This window comes from Nyctereutes procyonoides, unplaced genomic scaffold (assembly GCF_905146905.1).
Source record: "Nyctereutes procyonoides isolate TBG_1078 unplaced genomic scaffold, NYPRO_anot_genome, whole genome shotgun sequence".
In the NCBI taxonomy this organism is placed as follows: domain Eukaryota; kingdom Metazoa; phylum Chordata; class Mammalia; order Carnivora; family Canidae; genus Nyctereutes; species Nyctereutes procyonoides.
This window is the reverse complement of record NW_026575020.1, coordinates 17,522,465-17,543,619: the sequence shown is the minus strand read 5'-3', so window position 1 is coordinate 17,543,619 and position 21,155 is coordinate 17,522,465. Positions and strand designations below refer to the sequence as shown.

At 33.7% G+C, this 21,155-nt stretch overlaps 1 protein-coding gene across 8 annotated transcripts in view; it reads left to right on the top strand.

Moving 5' to 3' along the window:
- The window catches only part of BCAS3 (BCAS3 microtubule associated cell migration factor), a 594,925-nt gene that overhangs the window by 255,607 nt on the left and 318,163 nt on the right, over positions 1-21,155 (top strand). For 5 of the 8 annotated variants that reach the window (XM_055337253.1, XM_055337262.1, XM_055337226.1 and 2 more), the window contains exons 16-17: positions 7,047-7,197; positions 19,449-19,493. In XM_055337253.1, the coding sequence (XP_055193228.1) occupies positions 7,047-7,197; positions 19,449-19,493 (196 nt within the window). The remainder of the gene's footprint in view (positions 1-7,046; positions 7,198-19,448; positions 19,494-21,155) is intronic. The other 3 variants (XM_055337273.1, XM_055337276.1, XM_055337244.1) reach the window with 1 other exon arrangement.

Genomic DNA, 21,155 nt, shown 5'->3' with positions numbered 1-21,155 from the left:
AAGTCTCCAGTTTTCCTGGATGATAAATCTGGAGGTTTGTTAGATTCTAGCTACATTTTCAAAGAAAATCCATGACACAAGGGATAGTGAAAAATCATTTTTAAACAAAGATTTTGAACACTTGAAAAGAGAAGGACCATTATAATTTTTGTGTGTTTAATGTATTGAATATGAACTTTCATTTTTAAATTTGGTATCTATTAATGTGTATCTTTTACATGTAGATCATTATGTGTCAGCCAGTGACATTTCTTGTCTAAGCAGTTCCCTCATTTTACTTACTGCTGATGTAATTGTTTGCACATTTCTCATCATGTCCTTTATTTTCTGTTTGAAAAGTAACAGTATAAAAATACAGACTTCTTCCTCTGTGCTTAAAATTTGTATACCTATCTTCCCTTTTAAGTTGTCCCTTTAAAACAACAATAAAAATGTCTCTCTCTCTCTTTTTTTTTGTTCCTGAGACATTTCACAAATATCTTTGTTAGCATGTTTTCTCCCATTGTAAACTTTATATATAGTTTCTGTTTCATTATGTTATGAACTCTTTAGGAGGCCCTTGGGCTTAGTCATCCAGGACTAGGACAAGAGCTTATACTGATAAGGCTCAAAAAATGTCAAGCGAAAGAATGCATGTTGATGAAGCCTTTGTTTGGTATAGTATCTCATCTTGATGTCTACAGACATCAGTCTCCAGAGTTCTTATATCTGTATTCTCTGCCCATTACCTTGATCATTTCCTCTCAACATTTCTTTTACTTCTCCCTTTCCACCTGACTTTCCCACCTCTTGTCTGAAATGACCCTACTGAAGATTACCAGAGTTAGTAGCTCTCTCCGAGTTCACCTTTGTGAACCTTGTCACCCTTGAGTGTTTTGTTAATCCATTTATTCTTTCATTAAAGCTATTTTTATAATTACTTGCCATGTCCAATAAAATAGAAGACAGACAATACCCTTATGTGAACATAAATCTACCCAACTTACTTTACTCTTTCAAATGGGCTTGGGTGTTGCACGCTACATCATAAACACAGACACCCAGGGTAAATAAATGCCCACAGACTTGGGTGTTGCTTGACAATAGAATTGTGGGCTGAGAGGGATAGATCTGAAGCACCTTTTATGTTCCTTGGAGGTTGCCTTTCATCCTGGTGAGCCAATGAAGGGTTTTAAGTTACAGCTAACCAAATCACAAGACTTGGAGCTTCTCAGTGAATCACTTCGTTTTTCTAGACCACTCATCCTATCCATAAAGTGTAGCAATCTCAAAATCTGTACTGTTGTTCCCTTGCTAAATAATTTACGTAAGTTCCTGCTCCACTGGCTCAATTAAAAAGTTCTTTTAAAATTGAAATTGTTTTATCTTCCTACTGCTTGCCATTATAATCTTCTCTTCTAGTTAGAGATTCCTTACTATTGCTCACAAATGGGGCATCCCTTTACACACTCTATGTTATCCTTCATGCTCAGATTTCTTCTCTCCTACTCATATCCATATTTTGTGCATCTTGCAAAGCCTAAGTTATGTCCCATCTGCTCCATGATCTCATCTCCAAATAGGTGATCCTATTTGTACTTATCTCTTAGTAGCAAGCAATTAGCATGTAACTTATTCCTGTTTCATGCATATTAGACTGTAAGCTTCATGATAACCAAAGAATGCTGTCTTCACAGTATGTAATCTTGAGCTAAGTTACTCAACTGATATTTGATTACTAGTTGTAAAATGTGTGTGTTACAAACAGTCCTTGAATTTCATTAACTTGTGACATTTTAGCGCTGTGGTCTGATTTCAGATTCAAATTAGTGTTATTATAATTGTCTAATGGTGAATCTTGCATTATTTACATCTACATTGGTTTAAATAGTGTCATGATAAATTATTTTGAGCGATTTAACTATAAGAAAGTTTTCTGTTACTCCTCTGCAAATATCAAATATTGTAATGGGATTCCACTTTTTTTTTTAAGATTTTATTTATTCATGAGAGACACACACAGAGATGCAGAGACATAGACAGAGGGAGAACCAGGCTCCCTATGGGGAGCCCTATGTAGGACTCAATCCTGGGATTCCGGGACCATGCCTTGAGCTGAAGGCAGCCACTTAACCACTGAGCCACCCAGTCCTCCTGGCATTTCACTTTTCATATTACCTATAAGGTTCTGTGTTGTGTGAGTGTAGATGTTATTGTGTAATTTATAAGATGCTTAGAGCATCTTATGTATATTCTGAATATTGTCTTTTATTATCCTTCTAGTAGGTGTGGGTTCACCTTCACCTTCAATTAACTTCACTTCAATTAACTTTAATGTGAATTTAGATTTGGAAATTGGGTAGGTGGATAAATATTTTTGTGCATTTCTTGCCTAATTTTGCTGGAGAGACATCGCGTGTTTACACTGATTGTTCCATAGATTTATGTCCCACAAAACAACTCATTTGTTTAAGCCATTATGCTAATTCTGAAGATGCCTTCATCTTATAACGACTTTTTAAAAAGAGCTTCTTACCTTTTCTTACTACCTCTGAAGCTACCATTAGCTACAGTGTGGTAGTTCTCCCTCTGTACTGATTGATGCTGTTTTAAGAGTGAATGTCTTTCAGAGAACACAGGCAGTAACTTCTTTGACATTAGCCATAGCAGCAACTTCTTTCTAGGTATGTCTCCTGAGGTGACGGAAACAAAAGCAAAAGTAAACTATTGGAACTACATCAAAATAAAAAGCTTCTGCACAGCAAAGGAAATGATCAGCAAAACTAAAAGACAGCCTACAGAATGAGATATTTGCAAATGACATATCTGATAGAGGGATAATATCTAAAATCTATAAAGAAATTATGAAACCCAACACCCAAAAACCCCATAATCCAATTAAAAATGGCCAGAAGATATGAACAGACATTTTTCCAAATAAGAAACACAGGTGGCCAAGAGACGTGTGAAAGATGCTCAATGTCACTTATCATCAGGGAAATACAAATCAGGACTACAATGAAATATCACTTCACACCTGTTAGAATGGCGAAAGTCAATACCAAAAGAAACAATAGGCATTGGTATGGCTGTGGAGAAAGAGGAACCCTCTTGCACTGTTGGTAGGAATAAAAACTGGTGCAGCCACTCTGGAAAACAGTTCAGAGGGTCTTCAAAAAGTTAAAAATAGAACCACCCTACCATCCAGTAATTGCACTAGGTATTTACCTAAAGAATACAAAATACTAATTCAGAGGGATACATGCACCCCAATGCATCATCATCAACAATAGCCAAATTATGGAGACAGCCCAAGTGTCCATCAATTGATATATGCATAAAGAAGATATGGTATATATAGACAATGGAATATTACTCAGCCATAAGAAAAGAATGAAATCTTGCCTTTGCAACCACATGCATGGAATTAGAGAGTATTATGCTAAGCAAAATAAGTCAGAGAAAGACAAATACAATATGATTTCATTCATATGTGGAATTTAAGAAACAAAACAAATGAGCAAAGGGAAAAGAAAAGAGAGGGAGAGGCAAACTAAGAAACAGACTTTTAACCATAGAGAATAAACTGATGGTTACCAGAGAGAGGGTGGTTGGGGCGATGGACTAAATAGGTGATGGGTATTAAGGAAGGCACTTGTGATAAGCACTGGGTGAAGTGTAGAAGTACTGAATCACTATATTGTATACCTGAAACTAATATTACACTATATATTAACTAACTAGAATTTAAATAAAAACTTAAAAAAGAAAAAAATGTGTTTCAGGATGTCATTTAGAAATAAGATACTCATTAGGATCTTTTGGGAGGCATTTTTAAATATATATATATATATATATTTTTTTTTGCTTTCATTTGTTTCATTTCATTTCATTATTATATAAAAAAATCACCCCCCCATACCTTACAGAAAGTTAACTATATAATATAAATTATATAAATCATATATATAAATGTAAAATATGAACCTAAACATTTTTAGATTGAGTTTTTTTACCTTGGGCTAGGCATATAGTTCATTAATTCAACACCACATATACAAAACAAATTCATGAAGTCGACTTTATTGGAAAAAAATATTTTGCTTGTTGAAAGATCTGTAAGAGAATGAGAAGACGAGTTGCAGGGTGATAGAAAATATTTGAAAATTGTATGTCTTCTAAAAGGCATATGTCCAGAATATATAAAGAACTTTCAAATTATGAGAGTAAGAACTATAAATAATTTCTTACATTTGTAGCCATTTGATTTTCAACAAGGATGCCAGGACAATCCATTGAGGTGGGAAAGGATAGTCTTTTCAAAAAATACTCCTGAAACAAGTAGATGTCCAACATTCAAAATAAAGAACATAAATGTTGAATATTTATCTCACATTGTTTATAACGATTAATTCAAAATGGATTGGAGACCTAAATGTCAGAGCTGAAAATATAAAACTCTTAGAAGAAAACATAAGCATAAATCTTTGTGTCCCTGCATGTGGCAATGATTTCTTAGATCTGAGAACAAAAGCAAAAGCAACTAAAGAAAAAGTAGATACAGTAGACTCTATCAAAATTAAAAACTTTTATGCCTCAAAGCATACCATGAAGAAAATGAAAAGACAACACATAGAATGGGAGAAAAATATTTGTAAATCATATATTTGAGAAGGAACTTGTATCCAAAATATACGATTAATGCTTATGACTGAACAATAAAAAGATGATCCAATTTTTGTTTTAGATTAGATATTTCTCGAAGGAAAATATACAAATTACTGAAGTGCACATGAGAAAGATGTTTAACATCCTTAGTCATTAGGGAAATGCAGATCAAAACCATGATGAGATACCAGTTCATACCCATTAGGATGGCTAAAATAAAAGAGATAAACAATAGCAAGTATTGTTGAAGATGTGGAGACATTGGAACCCTCATACATTGGTGCCCCCACCTGCAGGTTGGCAGTTCCTCAAAATGCTAAATATAGACCTAACAGTTCCACTCCTAGGTGTGTATACCCTAGAAAACTGAAAACACCTGTCTCCATAAAAACTTGTACACCTTGTGTTCAAAGACACATTAGTCATAATAGACTAAAAGTGGAAAAACTCAAATATTCTTCAAGTGATAAATGGATAAATAAAATGTGATATCCATGCAGTGGAATGCTATTTGGGTATAAAAAAAGAATGATCTACTGATATATCATACAACATAGATGATGAACCTTGAAAAGATACTAAGTGAAAGAAGCAGTCACAAAAGGCCACATTGTAGGATTCCATTTGTGAAGTATCCAGAATAGGCAAATTCATAGAAATAGAAAGGAGCTTCTGGTTGTCAAAGGCTGAGGGATGGGCCAAAGGAGGAGTGATTGCTAATGGGTATGGGCTTTCTTTTTGGGTGATGAAATGTTCTGATATTAGATAGTGGTCATGGTTGTGCTACTGTATAAAATATATTAGACACAAAACTGTACACTTTAGAAGAATGGCTTTCACAGTATATGAATTCTATTTCAGCAAAAATACTGATCTGGTTTTTAAAATGGCCAAAAGATTTGAGCACTTTATCAAAAAGAAATATGGATGACAAATAAGTGCGTGAACAAAAAAAGTGCTGGGATGCCTGGGTGGCTCAGCAGTTGAGCGTCTGTCTTTGGCTCAGGGTGTGATCCTGGTCTGGGGATTGAGCCTGCTTCTCCCTCTGTCTCTGCTTCTCTCTGTGTCTCTCAGGAATACATAAAATCTTAAAAAAAAAAGTGCTAAACATTATTGGGCATTAGAGAAATCCAAATAAAAGCCAGATTTGCTAATATAAAGAGTAACAATATCAAATGCTGGGAAGGATATGGAAGATCTGGAACTATCATACTTCACTGATGAGAATGTGAAATGGTTCAGCTACTTTGTCAGACTGGCATTTTCTTATAACCTTAAAACAAAATTATTGTGTCCCTGCAAACATTGGTTTACTATGACCAGAAATTCTATTCCTGGATTATTTATCCAAAAGGGAAATTTATATTCATACAAAACCTGTACATAAATGTTTATAGCACCTTTATTCATAATAGCCAAAACCTGGAAACAAATGTCTTTTTACCAATGACTAGATAAACAAACCGATGTAGTTCCATAGAATAGGATCATACTCAAGAATAAAAAGGAAAGCTCTATTGGTACTTTCAGGAAAATATAGAGTGGATGAATCTCAGATGCTTAATGGCTAGAGAAAGAAACTGGACTCACTAAGCTCCCTACTCTGTGATGTCATTTATGGGACATTCTGGAAAATAAATAACTATGGAGAGGGAGAAAATATAAGTACATAGGGGGAGTTTGGCTTACTGGTGAGCTGAGAGTAATTATTCCCTCTGTGGATCAGATTTTATTTCACAGAAGAGTTTGTTTTTACTGGTTATTAGTGAGCCGTAATGACCCTCTTAATTTTTTATATTAGAGAATGCCCAGCATAAAATAAAGGGAAATGTTGATTTTATATTTTTAAGTTTTATGGTGGGGAGTGGTATATATTGGGAAGAAGGTGATGTTTTCACCTACGACTTTTGTTAATCTCATCCTGTGTCTCTCGTGCTACTGTCTGTGGATACTTACAACTCATGTTTCTTCCACCCTCCCAGTTTTCACAGGCTGCTGTGGCTGATTATATTCTACCCACTTACTCTCAAGCTTGTTCAGAGAAATGCACCACGCCTCCTGTAGACTACTTTACATCTTCCGGTTTTATTTTCTTTTGCTATACCATAGCATTATAATTAAATTTTAAGCTAATTATTTGTATAACCATTTAACATATATCCAATTCTGTATCCTCCATTCCTCTACCTCCAAAGACTAAAATCTCTGTTTATAGTCAAGTCACACTTGCTCTTACCAGTATCCTTTGTATTTTTTCCCCCCATCCATATAACCATGATTCTTTTAGAATCAATTCTGGCCTTGGATAACTTTCTTAAATGATTAGTGGAGTGAGTACAAACCCCATCAGAGAAGGAAATGTCCCTTGATGATGGTTTTCTTTGTTTTTCTCTTTGTAGGGAAACTAAACAGCCAAGACTCCTACAATAATTTTGCCAACAACAACCCTGGCAACCCTCGGCTCTCTCCTCTCCCCAGCTTGATGGTACTGATGCCTCTTGCACAAATCAAGCAGCCAATGACATTGGGGACCATCACCAAACGAACAGGGTAACGCCTTAAGCTTGATACTTTTTAAAATAGTTGTTTCAGAGGATTGGATACTTAGAAATAAAGCATATATTTTCTTTGGGTGGTTTGATTATGCTCTTAATTTCCAGTCCACATAAAATTTAATGATAGCAGATTAAGTAGAAAATATAGAACATGCACAAACATACTTGAATATAACCATGTACACATACATCCATAGCAAAAACAAAGCAGTGACAAGTTGTGAAAACTAGTATTGACTAATAAAAATGAGACCCATCTTCTCAGTCTTACACTTGTTGCCTTGTGGCTTTGTCTGAAAGTACAGTTTCAGTTTCCTTGCTTTTGTGGACATGATCTGGATTTATAATGACTCCCAAATTTTAACTGGCCCAAATACTAAGGAAAGAATTTTAGATGATAACTGTATTTCTAATACTTAAAAAAAACCACCTATGTTATAGTATAATTTATATATAATAATTTGTTATTAGTGTCAAAACATTGTAATATTATGAGTAGTTTTCAAAAGCCAGAGTCCTAAGATTTGGGCTTTACTCAAGATTGGTCATTAACATCCTCAAAGACATTTGGTGACTCACTTATGTGTCTGTGCTTATTTTAGCTATTTAAAAAAAAATTTAATTACTACTGGTTAGGAATATAAAATTATCACTTCTTTGGGTTCCTGAAAATAAAGTGCTATATCTAAGATGTCATTAGATGATCAATTGTGTAGTGACTCTGAAATTCTGTTTTGTACCAGAAGATATATATCTGTAGGCAAGTTACCTATTTCATCATAAACAGTCCTGAAATTTAACCTAATCTGAAATGCAACAACTGTTTTAAATTCTATATTCAGGTAATCTAGAGAAAATCCAGTCCTGGCTTCAAACACTCTTTAAGGTCTTTCCAACAAAAAGAATATATTAAATTATTTGGCTGCTATATCAATAGGTCTTAATATTTTTGTGCTGGGTGGTAAAGTGTAGAAGTCACTTTTGTGAGAAGAAATACTCATTTCACCATGGCACAGAAATGGACGCTTTACCTAATACAGCGGTATTTGTATATAAAATTATCTTACTGCAGAATGCAGAAATAAAATTAAGCTTGTGGCATGTTAAGGGTGGGGGAGAAGGAAAAATAGAACAAACCTAGGTCCTAATCAGACAGGTTATGATATCATTTAGCCTGTAATCCTTTTTTTTTAAACTGATGTCAGCTTTTTAACTCCTTATGTTCAGTAATTTAAATGGAATTTTGACTTCTCTTTCCTATTAGTTTCTTTATTTTAAAATAAGTTAGAGTAGCTATGAATAGGAAAGAAGTTATGAACTTATATTTAAGTTAGCTCATTTTTTATTTGTATATTACTTATTAGAATGTAGAATCAAATAAAAATTGGACTAAATCTTGAATCATAATTTTTTTTTTTTACTCATAGAAGTCAGTACTACCTTCTTGATTCAGCTGAGCATTATTATACAATTCTGCAAAGGACTTCTGAGTTTTTATGTGTGTTTCCTGAATCTAAGTGAAAGAGTACTCAAAATTGTTTTTCTTGAATTTAATTCTAGCTTTGTTGCTGATGTTTGTTGTTTTTAAAACTTAAGAGCTACTCTGTTTTTATAATGCAAAGCATTAGCTCTCTTTTTCAAATAATCTTTTCCATATTTATCTCTAAGATAGTGACTGAGGTTCTATGCACGAAATCCTATGTTGTCAGAATTTAATTCAATATATTTGTGGGAAGGAGTGGAAACTAAGTCTACTTTTGCATATATTTGAAATTTTCCACAATAAGAAGATAAAGTCTCTCACTTTTTACTTTTTCATACTCTTTCTTTGCTGCTCTTTCTCTCTGCTCTTAGATGGGCAGAAGCTATTAATCATCTGATGTCTCCTTCCGCTGCCCTACTTTATGAACTTAGATATATTCTGCATTTCCTTTTCTTTTTAAAAAGTCACAATTCCTAGATTTTTAGAGTGTGTATATTATATCCCCATATAGACAATTTAGTAATTATTTATTTATTTATGAAATAAATTATATGCATTTGAGTTATGTAGCTTGAAATTAATAAACACATATTGCATTGCTGACTTGGCTTTTTATCTCAATTCTCAGACCATTTTATTTTTGCTGAATTTTTACATTCTTTTTAGCATATCCCATATTGAAGTGTTTAAAGAGAATAATACTTATCTCACAATGAATACTTGGTTTGTAATTTTAAAACTTTTCACATAGATTCAGATTTACAAAAAAAAGACCAGTGAAAGAAATTCCTCTATATCAAGATCTCCTGAATGTTAACCGTCTAACTTATTTACCTTATCATTCACATTTTCTCACTCTGCCCACACGTGTGCAGGCACACCACACACACACGCACACACACACACACACAGTATATTTTTCTTAAATTGTCTTAAAGTAATTTGTAGATTAGTAACACCTTACTCCTACAAATTTCAATATGTAAATTCTAAAGATTAGGATATTCTTTTTATAACAATAGTATACTTATCAAAAGAAGAGATTTTAAGACTCACTATTAGTTTTTTTTCACATAGTTGTTTGTAATGAGTTCTCTACTTGTGGCAGAGCCTTTAGTTCACTACAAATTACCCCACCTACAATCCTTTTTTCCCCATCCCTCCCTCTATTCTTTCTCTTGCTTCCTGTTGACACATATCAACAGTGGCCTATAAACATTTTGATAATAGTATTTGTAACTTATAGTTGGCTATTGCTAGATTATAAGACTTAATACCTCTAAGCCGCTTTCTGAAGGGTTTGTTCATTATATCCAGCAATTGCTCTAGTGGACTTCTCTTATAATTCTTTTACTCTAAATCACCCCAACATTTGGTCATAGAATTTTCAGAATAGTTTGTGGTTTTATTATCTTAAAATCAAACATTTTCATGGAAATACATGTATTTTGCCTTAGCAAAAGTAACATTTGTTTTATTATTATTTTTTAAATATTTGCTTTATGACAACAAAATACATTCCCTTAGTTTCTGGTTTTGATACACGCTGAGATTTGAACTACATCCCATACATTTCATGTCATTAGATTTCATCCCATTAGATTTTAAAGGCTTTATTTATTTCATTTTTATTAAAATTTTTTTTTACTATAAACAAATCTCAATCTGCAGTTAGTTAATTTGCATTAGTTCCATTAAACTGCATTATATTTGCTGAGAATTTTGATTGCCATATTAAGGTCACCGGAGTGATGAGCAAATGAGTTTTTCATTTTCTAGGTCTCTTCATTCTGGAAATTACAGTTACTCTAACATTGCTTCTATGACATATCTTTGCTAGCATTTTAAAATAAAGTTATCATGGGACGCCTAGGTGGCTCAGTGGTTCAGTGTTTGCCTTCAGCTCAGGGCATGATCCTGGAGTCCCCGGATCAAGTCCCACATCGGGCTCCCTGCATGGAGCCTGCTTCTCCCTCTGCCTGTGTCTCTGCCTCTCTTTCTCTCTCTCTCTGTCTCTCATGAATAAATAAATGAAATCTTAAAAAAATAAAAAAGTTAACAGGAAGTATTTAACATGGATTATGTAGAAATAGAACACAGAGCTGACTCATTTATAGACATGTAAGTTCTGTGACTACTTCCAGTATACTTGATAATGTATCTAATAAAATTATATGCCTACCTCGGTTAGATCAACATAAATAAATAAATAAATGGAATATGGAATAAATAAATCCCATGTTCTAAATATTTGGCATAAAGGCAAAATAAGCATAAAATGTTGTATTTCCAGCACAGAGATTTCTAAGGATTACCTAGGATCCTATATTTAAATATTCAAATTGAGATAGAAGCCTCAGTTCAAACCTTCAGGGGATAGAACGTGTGCTTACCATATTTCACATCTGCCTTCTTATTTTTGGAAATATATATCCCTGGAAGCCTGTACAGTGTCAAGGACCATCTGTCTTACTCCAAGACATGCACAAGGCCAGTAGAACTACAAATGGCAAAAGACAGATGTATTTACACCTCCATGTTCTGTACCTTGAAGCAGCACTTAGAGGAAATAAGGCCTATTTTGGCAACAGCTGTTGCTTAACCTGACTACAGTATACACTGATGAAGGCAAAAGAAGTGCTAGAAATCATTTGGTTCAACAATCACTCATCCAAACATAGTCCATTTTCTTCCAGTCTAAGACTAAAGGATTGGAAAGACCTCCATCATATTTTTATGATACATAGATAAAAATAATTCTCATCTAGTAAAATGAACCTGGGTGCTAAGGAGTTGCTTATTATTTTGGAGTGTTAAGTATTTATAGTAGTGATGTATTAAGCAGCATTTCATAGATGTTTGGTCAAGTTAATAAATCAAGTCAGTGATAAAGTTTTTTTTGAATGCCTTCCTATATAAAATTTTACTAAGTAGATAATTTTTCATCAGTATGCTTAACTTTATGTGCATTAAATCTAAAGTTACTAATAAATACACATCATTTTTTTAGGCACAAACAGAGAGCAGCAAATTTTAAAAAGAGATCAGAGTAATTTCAGGGAATGAAAAATGTAGACATTGGTAATGAAGTCACTTCCTTGCTCTTAGCTAACTGACCTTTTTTGTGAAGTAAGCATGAGATGATTTTTTGTCTTTCATAAGTTTCCTTTTTCTTAAATGGAGCCACCTCTGTTCCTTTTCCCTGTCCCCATCTTTATATTTATTCTTTGGGAGCAATTTGACGTGGGTGTTAGGAACCTTGGGCCCAACTCTGTAGAAATAGGTTAAGTCATGTAGGAATCTGATGCACTGACTTCTCATTTGGTTCTGCTACCTATTACCAGTGTGACCTAGGTAAGCTTCTTCATGTGAAGAATATAAGTTTATATGTATGAATTTTGATTTTTCAGCTGTACATTGTATGAATTCCCACCAGGACTTTGGTCCTATCACCCGATTTCTAAGCTTTACCCACTGTTGAGTTCTACACCAGTGCTGAATGAGAGCTTCATTAGGAAAACATAGATGATTGTTCCTATTTAGAAATGGAAACATTTAATAGCATTTATTTTATTATCTCAACTTGAAATTTGTACACCAAATCTGCCATAGAGCTTGCTAAGTGAGTAAATGACATTGGCATAATGTAGGCCTTGAAGAAATTTCTTCTACTGAAGAAAATGGCTTTTTCTTCTGATTCAGTTAGATCTGCCTTGGCTTATATACACAGTGTGGCCTGAGCCCCAAACCTTATAAGAGAAATTCTGAGAATTAAATGGGAAATATTTGGAGAAAGACACACAGGTACAGTAGCAGATCATAATTCTCTATGTCCTGGCCCTGTCTTGTATGGATGTTAGTTTTTGATAGTGAAGCTATATATCTTTGGTCCCAGATATAAAGTAATGAACAGTGTATTTTCATTAGAATGGATATGGATATATCTGCATGTATAATATACTTGCCATAGTTGAGTTTACAATTTTTGTGCTCCATCAGTAGAGTACTTAAAGTCCACCTTTGGTTTGCATATGTTTACTTGCATATGTTTGTTCCACTTTATCATAAATCTGTGGATTTTGTGTTTTTTTTTAATGAAGTCTACTATTAAAAATCAGCAGGTATAACTTTCTACAGAAATTTGACAGTCTATGTTCTAGTCTCTTTTCTGCAGCATCTGGCAGAATTTGAATATTATCTAATGTTTCTCTAAAGCAAATCTTGACTTTGTAATTTAAAATTGCATGTTGAGTATATCTCAAATTAGGTAGTATAACTGTCCTGTTTCAGCTTTAATTTGCTTTACAGATCACTAATTTGAGAGATAGTAGTGCTATAGGTCTCTTTAGTAGGGAGTGGTTACAATTAAAGTAATGAACCATTAAAAGTAACACTTGAAAAAATGACATGAGGACTCATTTGCTCATATGCATGTGTGAATTGTGTGCCCATTTCAGTAGCTGCTTAAGGGATCCACAGAATGTAGCAGAGTCATTCCAGTTCCTAGAATATATTGGTAGAGAATATGGTTTTACTTTACAATTTTACAGGTAGTGTGGTATGGCATTTTCTCTACTTTTTTGTTGTTTAGTACATTTATTTATATGGGCTTATTCCTTTTTCAGTTTTATTGAAAAATAATTGACATATTTTACTATATAAGTTTAAGGTGTGTAGCTTGATTGTTTGGCTTTTATATGTTGTGGAATGATAACCACAATAGGTTCATCTAACATCTATCTTCTGATACAATAAAAAGAAAAGAAAGAGGAAAAGAAAAAAGGAAAAGCACTTTTTCCTTGTGATGAGAACTCTTATTCTCTTTACAGCTTCCCTATATGTCATACAGCAGAGTTAAGCTGTAGTCATGTTGTATATCACATCTCTAGTACTTATTAATCCTATAACTGGAAGTTTGTACCTTTTGACTGCCTTCCTCTAAATCCTCCTTCTCCCACTCTGTGCATCTGGTAACCACAAGTGTGATCTCTTTTTCTATGAGATTTTTTTTTTTTAAGATTCCACATATAAATAAGATCATACAGTATCTGTCTTTCTTTGACGTATTTCACTTAACATATTGCCTTCGAGATCTTTCCATGTTGTTTCAAGTGGTCAGATTTCTTCATTTTTTAATGGTTGGATAATATTCCACTGCATGCATATATGTATGTATCTCACAACATTTTTATCTGTCGGGCACTCAGATTGTTTCTGTATCTTGGTTATGGTAAATCATGTTATGAACATGGGGGTGCATATCTTTTTGCATTTGTGGTTTTTTTTTTCCTTTAGATACATTCTCAGAAGTGAAATTGCTGGATCATAGGGTAGTTCTATTTTTAAGTTTTTGAGGATCCTCCCTACTGTTTTCCATAGTGGCTGCACCAATTTATAGTCCCACCAACAACGCACAAGGATTCCCTTTTCTCCACATCCATGGCAGCATTGTTAGCTCTTATTTTTTTGATGATGGCCATGCTAACAGGTATGAGGTGGTATTTCATTGTATTTGTTTTTTATTTCATTATATTTTATTTCATCATTATATTTTAATTTGCAATTCCCTAATCACTATTGATGTTGAACACCTTGTAATGAACCTGTTGGCCTTTTGTGTATCTTATTTGCGAAAATCTTTATTCAAATCATTTGGCCATTTTAAATTGGGTTATTTGTGTTTTGCCATTGAGCCCATGTGTTCTTTACATATTTTGCTATTAACCCCTTATCAGAGAAATGGTTTGCAAATATTTTTCCCATTCTGTAGGTTGTCTTTTCACTTTGTTGATGGTTTCTTTTGTTCTGCAGAAGCTTTTAAATTTATTTTTAATTTTGTTACTTGTACTTTAGGTGTCATATTTTAAAAATTATTACTAAGACCCATGTCAAGGAGCTTTTGTTCTTGTGTTTTCTTCTAGGAGTTTATGATTTCAGGTCTTACATTTAAATCTTTGATCCATTTTGAGTTAATTTTTGTCAGTAGTGTAAGATATAGGTCCAGTTTCATTTGTTACATGTGAATGTCCAGTTATCCCAGTACCATTTATTGAAAAGACTGTCTTTTTTTCCATTGAGTATTCTTGGTTCCCTTGTCAAATATTAGTGTGGACCATGTAAACTCACAATTCTGTTCCATTGGTCTATTTGCTTTTATGCCAATTCCATACTGTTTTGATGACTATAGCTTTGTAGTATAACTTGAAATCAGGAAATGCAATGCCTCTTGCTTTTTGTTCTTCTTTCTTAGAATTTCTTTGGCTACTTAGGGTCTTTTGTGGTTCCATATAAATTTTATGGAAGATTTTTTTCTACTTTTGTAAAAAATGCCAATGGAATTCTGATAGGAGTTGCATCAAATCTATAGACTGCTTTGGTAGTACTGACATTTTAACATTAATTCTTACAATCCACGACCATAAGCTACCTTTCCACTTATTTGTGTCTTCTTTGATTTTACTCATTACTGTCTTGTAGTTTTCAGAGTAGAGACCTTTCATCTTGTACTGTTTGTTCCCAAGTGTTTTATTGTTTTTGATGCTATTGTAAATGAGATTGATTCCCTTGTTTCTTTTTTCAAAATATTTGTTGTTAGTATATAGAAACATCAATTTTGTATCCCATAACTTTACTGAATTCATTGATTAGATCTAACAGTTGGCCTTTATTTTGTTGAGATACGTTCCTTCTGTGCCTAATTTATTAAGAGTTTTTAATCATGAATAGATATTGAATTTTGTGAAATTCTTTTTTTGTGTCATTTAAATGATCTTATGACTTTTTTTCATTCTACTAATATGATGTATCACATTGATTGTTTTGTGTTATATTGAGCCCTTCTTGCATCCCCAGGATGCATCTTACTTGATCAAGGTGAATGGTCCTTTTTAATGTGCTGCTGAATTTGATTTGTTTTCTTGAGAATTTTTCTGTCTTATATTCATTAGGGATATTGGCCTGTAGTTTTATTTTTTAGTGGTGGCTTTTTCTGATTTTGGAATTAGGATTATGCTGGCCCCACAAAATGAGTTTGGGAGTTCCATCCTCGGATTTTTTGAAGAGTGTAACAATTGGTGTTAATTCTTTAAAGGTTTGATAAAATTTGCCAATTAAAGCTATTAGATTTTCTATTTCTCTGTTATTCAGTCTTGGTAAGTTGTATGTTTCTGAGAATTTTTCCTTTACTTCTAGATTGTCCAGTTTGTTGACATATTAATAGTAATATGGGCTCATTCTGATGTCTGTTATGTGAGAGTGTCTGAATTATCATAAGACATGATCAATTGAAAAATAGAACTTTCAGAGTATGTTCATAGAATTTTTCTCTTAGAATCTAATTCTTTAACTCTAGAGGTGATTGAACCTAATCTTTTATACCTTTTAGCACTAGAGTCGGGTTATAGAAGACTTTAGAGGATTCAAAATCAGATCTAGTTTTACTTTTTGATTGCATTTAAAAAATCTTCACGTTTGCATTATTTTCAGCTTGTAAGACCAAAGCTTTTGTGGTTTTTTGTGGCATTTAACAAAATGAATCAATGTTTAAAAACTTACATGGTATTACTCTTATGATATAAAACACAATTTCTTCTTGTCTTCTGAGAATCTCCAGAAGAAACCGTTAATGGTCAAATTGTTTCACGTTGCACTATAAATCTATAAAAAATATTTCTGGATTTTTAATCTCTTGGCCAGTCCTGATGTTTTTCAATCAGAACTCAGCTTAAAAAGGATATAATTGTGACAAAGTGAAAGGTTTTGTATGGCAAGATTGTTAAACCTGCTGAAACTTAATACTGTTTAGAAAACACAGAAATTCTTAATATCTGGACATCATAATTTGAGTTGCATATGTTAATACAGACCATTTTCATTCAACATATACTCCCACTCACATACTCTCTTCCTCTCTCTAACTACTCTCATATACCCTATATGATTACAACTGTGGTATTTTGAAGGGGGAGGGGAAATCATAGGTGAAGACAGCTGGATCATGGACTTGTCCTTTGTGACTTTATATTTTCATTCTTTTGCTACTGAGAAAGATGAAGCAGGCACATTTCAAAAGAGCAGCTGACACTACCCATACGAAGTCAGTAATTATGTCAGTCACTCTAATTCTTTGGAGTTTGTGGCTCTTCCTTTACATGTATGTGGCAGAGGTCCAGTTTGGAGGAGTGGGTAAGAAGTGGGTAAGTATAGATTGGGAACATGCCAAGTGTATACTAAAGCAGGTCCTCATTCAGTTTCTTCGGCCCTCTGTTTTCGCCTTGAGCTGTGTTAGCCAGTTGATCCTTTTTTGACTGAAGAAGGGTTACTTTTAGCTCACACAATTGGGTTATGCTGTGAACAGTGAGAACAGTATTGTCTTTAAATTTGACAATGCTGCTGCTTAGTACAGGCCTGTTTACTACAGTGTCTGGAGAGTTAACCATGCATTTTAGGATCGTGGGGAAGGAAATGGCTGTTGAAATCTTTTGTTGATAACACATTACTATTGCCTAGAAAGGAAAATCTAGGAGATTTTTTTTTAAGCCTGTGTTTAATTTGTTTGGCAAATACGTGTTTCCTTTTTATACATAAGGAAACCTAAACCTAGGAAAGGGTATTTACTGGCGCTATAGGTGGGGAACATCAGCTGGTCTTTTGAAATGTAGAAACTTGAAGGTTTTGTTTCATTTTTGTTTGGTTGGTTTTGGGGGCTAGTAGAGAGCCTTTTAAGTCATAAAGGACTAAGATAAAACATTCACATGTTTTACAACAAATTAGCTGTAGTCTGATACTTAGAATGAGACTGGAGACTGTTTGGTGTTGATATAATATACGCTGAAGAGCGACTCATGTCTAGATGTTCCAGATGGTCAGCGCTTGTGTCAGAATCATTTGAACTGTTTATTTCATATGCCCTGCCTAATGAAGAAACTTCAAGGAAGTTGGGCACAATATGCCAACAATGACCTCTTCATTTCAGAAGTATTTGTGGACATATGGAAACATATTGAAGCTTCTATTTTCTGATCATTTCTGTATGGCATTGCTGTTTTACTGAGATTGGAGTCTTCGAGTGATCTCGGTTATTTAAATCATTGTTTGTCAGAGTTCAGGGTGAGCTCCAGTAACATTTTTTTTTTCCAATATAATTTGTGAATCATGAAATCAGATAAGGGGATTGTGACTAACTTTTTTTTCTTTAATGAAATAGAATAAAATAAAATGCAGTTTTGCTACTGGTTCTGTAAATAAACAGCTTTGGCCTGAGCTAGCAGCTTGTTAGAATCTCAGGTCCCTCTCAGACCTACCCTGTCAAAATATGCAGTCTTTATTGTACCTAAATCCCAACATTAATGTTTATGATACATTGAAATAGAAAATAGTAAAGTTGATTACAGACAAAAACCACATTCATTAAATTATTGTTTCATTAGGTGTATTCATGTATATACCAGCTTGTGCCTTAAAATGTATTTCTGCAGGTCACGATTAAAAAAGTTTGAATATCCACTATTTAACAAGGATAACGACATCATATCTTTGGTTGTGTTCGTATTAACCATGAGAGAGATGTCCTTGCTTTGCATTGGCACCATTTCTGCGGTTATTTTTCTTTTTCTTCAATATCTCACTTCTTCCAACTCGTTCTTTCTGTTATTAATTTCTCTTAACCCTCCTGTTCTCTTGTTTCTTCTGTGCATCTGTCCTCAGAATTGTGCTCTGCACTGTGAAAGCATTCTATCCAAGTTTCCGTTTGCAAAACTCAACTCCCAGGCAGCTAACTGGTAATCAGTTAGCAGGAACTTTTTTTTTTTTTATGATGTTTTTAGCGTCAGAGTTGAAGAAGAAACCATCCAGGTTTTGCCAGTGTGCTTTCCTTCTCAATCTATGTTTCACTTCCACATACCGGATGCCACAGCAGCATTTTGTTTGGGATATAGTTAAATCAGCCAATCCTCTTTGTGTGCAGATATGCATAGTATGTCTGAAATGGCTGTGAACAGAATATTAATAAGAAATATGTGTCACCGTGAGGCCTGAATTTGTATCCTCATTTACATTTAAAATAAGCAACTGTAGCCTTAGTTTACAGTATTCTGACCTAGCCCAATGCAGGCCAGGTGGGAGAAGCCAACCTGTAGCACTCTTAAGAGAAATGCTAATTTTCTGGAATATGACCCTACACGGAAATAAATCATACTACTTATATTTGGTGTTTGTTCCTTTGGCCTTCAATACACAGTTCAACTTTACTTTAAATTAAGTCGCTTGGAAAATATACGCTTTCTTTCTGTGGCTCTGAGGCTACAACCGATGAAGAGCAAATAATGCTTATCAAATTTTTTATTGCATTCTCTTTCGCTGATTTTAAACATTTCGTGTCTTACAACCACACATCTGTTGCTACTGATTCCACTTTTTTCGCCATCTGATGATTCCATTTAACTTGTACTTTGTTTTTAGGGCCTCAGAAGTGAAATTTATTTTATTTTACTTTAGGAACCCTCCACGGGTATTCCAGAAAAGGGGGAGAAATAGACCATTTTGAAACCGCTCATCCTTTGAAAATTAAGGGACTTATTATTTCACGGCATTCTGGTGATTGGTTATATCAGACTTGTTAGTATCTACAGCAGAATTGCAAATGATTATTAATTTTTTCAGTGATTTTATCCAAACTCTATTAACAGTATGATATACATGTATTTGTTAATGTGAAATGAGTTTTCCTCTAATTTTCTGTGCATTTTCCCCCCTTTTCCATGAAGGCCTTATCTGTTTGGAGCGGGGTGTTTTTCCATAAAAGCTCCATGGTGAGTCCCAGTTCAGTCCCGCATGCCTAATTCATTTGCTGTACTCTCAGAAAGTAATTCTGTTTTGTACTTTTGTTTTCAGTTGCATGGCCTGATCGCAGATAGATGCACCAAATTACTGAATAATTTGTAGAATGGACATGAATGTTAATATTTAAGCTTTAAAAGAGCAGATTTTTAAATTTTACTTCATTTCTTAAAGAGTCAAATAAAAAATCAGATTAATATTTAAAAATGAGAAATTAGAAGGATTCTCTCAATGCTAGCATATGTTAGAAGACAAGGCTAACACCCAAGTTTAATGCTTTGAGTATGATAGTGGTAGAAGCTCCCTACACATTGTGTTGAACACTCAAAGAGATGATTTATTTTGAAATATAAATATATTTAAGATATACTAAAAATACCCTATAAATTTTAACTGCATTTTATTTGGTACCAAAGCAATAGAGTTAGTTCTATTTTGAGGAGTTTAGGTATTTAAGGATCTCCTTGATGAGGAAATTTGTGTTTCATTTCATTAAAACTCCTAAATAATTTATAATTTTGAGTTATTAGCACCAATTCACTGTAACTTATTCATTTAGTAAGTTCTTCTAAAACAATGCATAAAATACAATTTTGTCAGTCTTAGACATGATGGTCATAGAAAAGAAACAGTATATTTAATACTTTTATGTAAAGATGTGAAGTAGAATGTATTTAGGAGCTGCTGTCTTTAACATTATGACTAAGAGTTAGGGCTCCAGAATCAGACCTGTCAGTCGAAGTCCTAAGTCCCAATTCACATACTACTTACCTATATGATCTTGTGTCATTTTCTAAACCCTTTCTGTTTCTTGGTTTCCTTACCTGTTAAAGGGATTACCAGTAGCGCCTACATCATAGGTTCATTGCAAGGATGAAATGAACTGACAATATGAAGTGCTTAGAACAGTACCTGGCATATATAGTAAGAGCTCAGCAAATGTTACTTGTTTAAGGGGAAAATACCATTTTTGAAAAGAAGCTTCTTTAAATTAGATTTTTTTTTCACACTTTTAGGAGTTAAGTGAGCCAAAAGGAAATTTGGGGCAATGTGTAAAGTATATCAATTTTATAAATGTAGTCAGAATACTTTAAAGAATTCTGCACATGTGTGTAGTTCTCATAACCGCTACTGGGAATTGTTCATACTGTACCATTATCCTAGGGGAAAAAACTCCCAACTGTTTTTCCCATGGACAAAAAGAAACTGAAATCATTCTTGAAGGTACACCATAATTTGATGCAAACTAATTTCAGTGGTAATCTGCCACAGGAACATCTGAAAATTTCATTACCATATAAGAATAGGGTGACAAATCATAAAAACTTACCCCTTGAAATGCAGCGTCAAAATTAGGACACAGATTGTGAAACTATTCTAAGAAATTCAGGGCATAAATGAGTCAAAATTCCATGCAAGTCAATCTTTATTCTTTTTGTTAACCAGATTTCTTCCCCAAACAAGATACATGGATCTTACTTAGGAGTTTAGATGAGCACTCAGTTTTTAAATGCCAGATTCAACATATGACAAAATTTCTTTGTAAACTAAACTTAGAATTAGATTCTGTCTTAGGATAAATTTCTCATTTTCTAAGTACAAAGAAGAGTTTTAGTATGTTAATAGAGACTGAA